The sequence below is a fragment of the Engraulis encrasicolus genome, chromosome 2 (genome assembly GCF_034702125.1).
Source record: "Engraulis encrasicolus isolate BLACKSEA-1 chromosome 2, IST_EnEncr_1.0, whole genome shotgun sequence".
In the NCBI taxonomy this organism is placed as follows: Eukaryota; Metazoa; Chordata; class Actinopteri; order Clupeiformes; family Engraulidae; genus Engraulis; species Engraulis encrasicolus.
In genome coordinates, this window is record NC_085858.1 from 37,169,384 (window position 1) to 37,171,883 (window position 2,500).

At 41.4% G+C, this 2,500-nt stretch overlaps 1 protein-coding gene across 3 annotated transcripts in view; it reads left to right on the forward strand.

The window, feature by feature from the left end:
* ppp1r9ba (protein phosphatase 1, regulatory subunit 9Ba) overlaps nt 1–2,500 on the forward strand; it is a 121,472-nt gene that overhangs the window by 99,434 nt on the left and 19,538 nt on the right. For all 3 annotated transcript variants that reach the window (XM_063187823.1, XM_063187806.1, XM_063187816.1), the window contains exon 6: nt 2,358–2,493. In XM_063187823.1, the coding sequence (XP_063043893.1) occupies nt 2,358–2,493 (136 nt within the window). The remainder of the gene's footprint in view (nt 1–2,357; nt 2,494–2,500) is intronic.

The following is a 2,500-nucleotide window of genomic DNA, read 5'->3' on the forward strand; positions in this document are numbered from 1 at the left end:
CAGCCCCACCATGGTTACCACCAGCAATTCTAATTCCATTTAAGAGGGCCCCATGACTGCATTTTGCCTAGGGGCCCCAAATGGGTAGAAACGCTGCTGACTGACCCAATTATCCCGCCAGTGACCAACACGCTTTCTGGGTAAAATCCCACAAGTGCTGCTCCACTCCACTCCACTCCACTCCTCTCCCTTGTCCTTGAGAAAGGTCACTCACTTTTAGAATTCATGTTTAAATTGGAAATCTGGGGCTGTGAGGTGAGACTGTCTTGTCTGTAAAGCCTTGGCCACAGACAACTCCAAAACAGCATTGTGATTTTAATTTTAGTTTATGTTTTTGAATGAAGTAGTATTTCATATTTTAGTTTAGTGCATATTCTACTGATCCTACTGATCAAGTGCAGATGGGCCCGTCGTCTTTGCTGGAGAGACTCAGCTAAATTATAACAACATTGCAATGACATTACATTACATTACATTACATTGCATTTGGTAGACGCTTTATAACCAAAGCAACTTTCAAAAGAGGACATAATCATAGCCAACATCATTACTGAGAGCCTCAAGTAACTGATTAAGACATGGACTTAACAATGTTGGTGACAGTAACGTTATAAAAGAGGCTCTGCACCAAAAACACAAAATAATTGCAGATGAAGGCTGTTTTCTCTGATCCTTAAAATATTAATCTCAGCAGATACTATACCACACACACTTCATTGTAAAGAAGAAGGATCACCGCACACTGGTGGACTTAGTTTTGCTGTTTTTTTATTTAGGTGAACTAATAAAAAACAGCAAAACTAAGTCCACCAGTGTGCGGTGATCCTTCTTCTTTACTATGGATTACTGATGACTGCACTTCACCAGCACCTGGAACCTGGCTGTGCATAGGAGTTCCAGATCTTTGAACACTACGTTGTAGTTTTATTCTGGTTGTTAATTTTCTACAGGTCATTAAATATAAGAACCTGCATAGTTCAACAGACGGTAGTGAAGTACAGTTGTATAGTAGAAGTAGTATAGTAGTATTGGATAGGTATACAAAAGATGTGTGTTGTATTACAGCAAAATGGATGCTGTCTTAGTAGGAGCTTTAGAGGAGCTTTACTCAGGGCATGTTGTAAGTAAGTAATGATTTTTTTTTACCCTGGTGCTTTGCTTCCCTCGTTTCAACATTTTTCATTACAAGAAATATATTTTGCTCATTAGCTAGATCTAGTACCACAACCGAAGCAAAGGACCTTGGCAGCCAGTGCTGGGATTTGGTTAATATGACATGATTTCAAGCAATTAAACCACCATTAATTTGTAATCAGAACAGACTGTCCAACTGCATCTGTTTTGCGTGGATTTTTCTAATACAGAATAAGCCTTTCAAAAGCCTGCAGCAGGAATACCAATAATACAAAACAGGTTTGCGGCACTGGTTTGGATCTGTACAGTACCACCATACATTTTTTCATGCAGTATGGTTAGCTTATAATTACAGGTTAATGGGTACCCTTGTGGTATGTCCATGCTGTTTTCTGATTGGGTATTGTATGGGACCTCGGTTCACCATTGGGCGGGGGAAGTTAATGATTACCCTTGGTGGTATGTCCAAGCCCTCCCCCTTGATTGGCTATTGTTTGCAGAAACTGGTTCTCTACTGAATCCCCATCCCCTTGCAAAGTTGAGGGGCCTGTTTGAAAAGGCTGGCTGGCTAAAAACAGTGCATTGGACCCATGTGGAAGTCTCTGACATTCAGATGGCAGTGTCCAAAGGCGTGACTTATTTCATGTCCACAGCCCATTGCTTTCAGACAGCCCTTTTTATCATGTAGTCATTTCAAACAAGCCAATTGATTACATTTGACAATGTCCATAATCCGCTCAACCTGGGTGTTATTCAGAATTACAGTCATCATTGGAATGTACAAAATGCTCCTCTCTGATTGGCTGTCGTATGTTTGCTCTGTATGTCGTATTGTCTGCATGTCGTGCTCATACAAAGAATTGAAATAGCATTTTTTTTTTTTACTTTCCCATGCACAGACATAGACATAGGCCTACTTTAGGTATTGACATAGACACAGACAAGAAGACATGCAGTAAGAATGTGATTCCAGGTTCATTACTGGGCAGAATAAAGAATTAATTAATCCTTTCATGTTTTTTGCAAATTTTTACCAAAATGATCTGTTACTTTTAATCTGTCGCTGAAGACTCTCTGGCATGTTATAGCAATATTGTGATGATAATAGCTGACTGTTCACAGCAAACAATGAGTCGGATCACTAGCGATCACATCTGCACCAAAGGCGTACACATGTGTCTCTGTCATGCTCATCTCTGATTGGCTGCTGCGTCTGATTGCAGGTTCATCATTGGTCGAGAGAAGCCGGGCGAGCAGAGCGAGGTGGCCCAGCTGATTCAGCAGACGCTGGAGCAGGAGCGCTGGCAACGGGAGATGATGGAGCAGCGATATAACCAGTACATGGAGCACGACGAGGAGGTGTGTG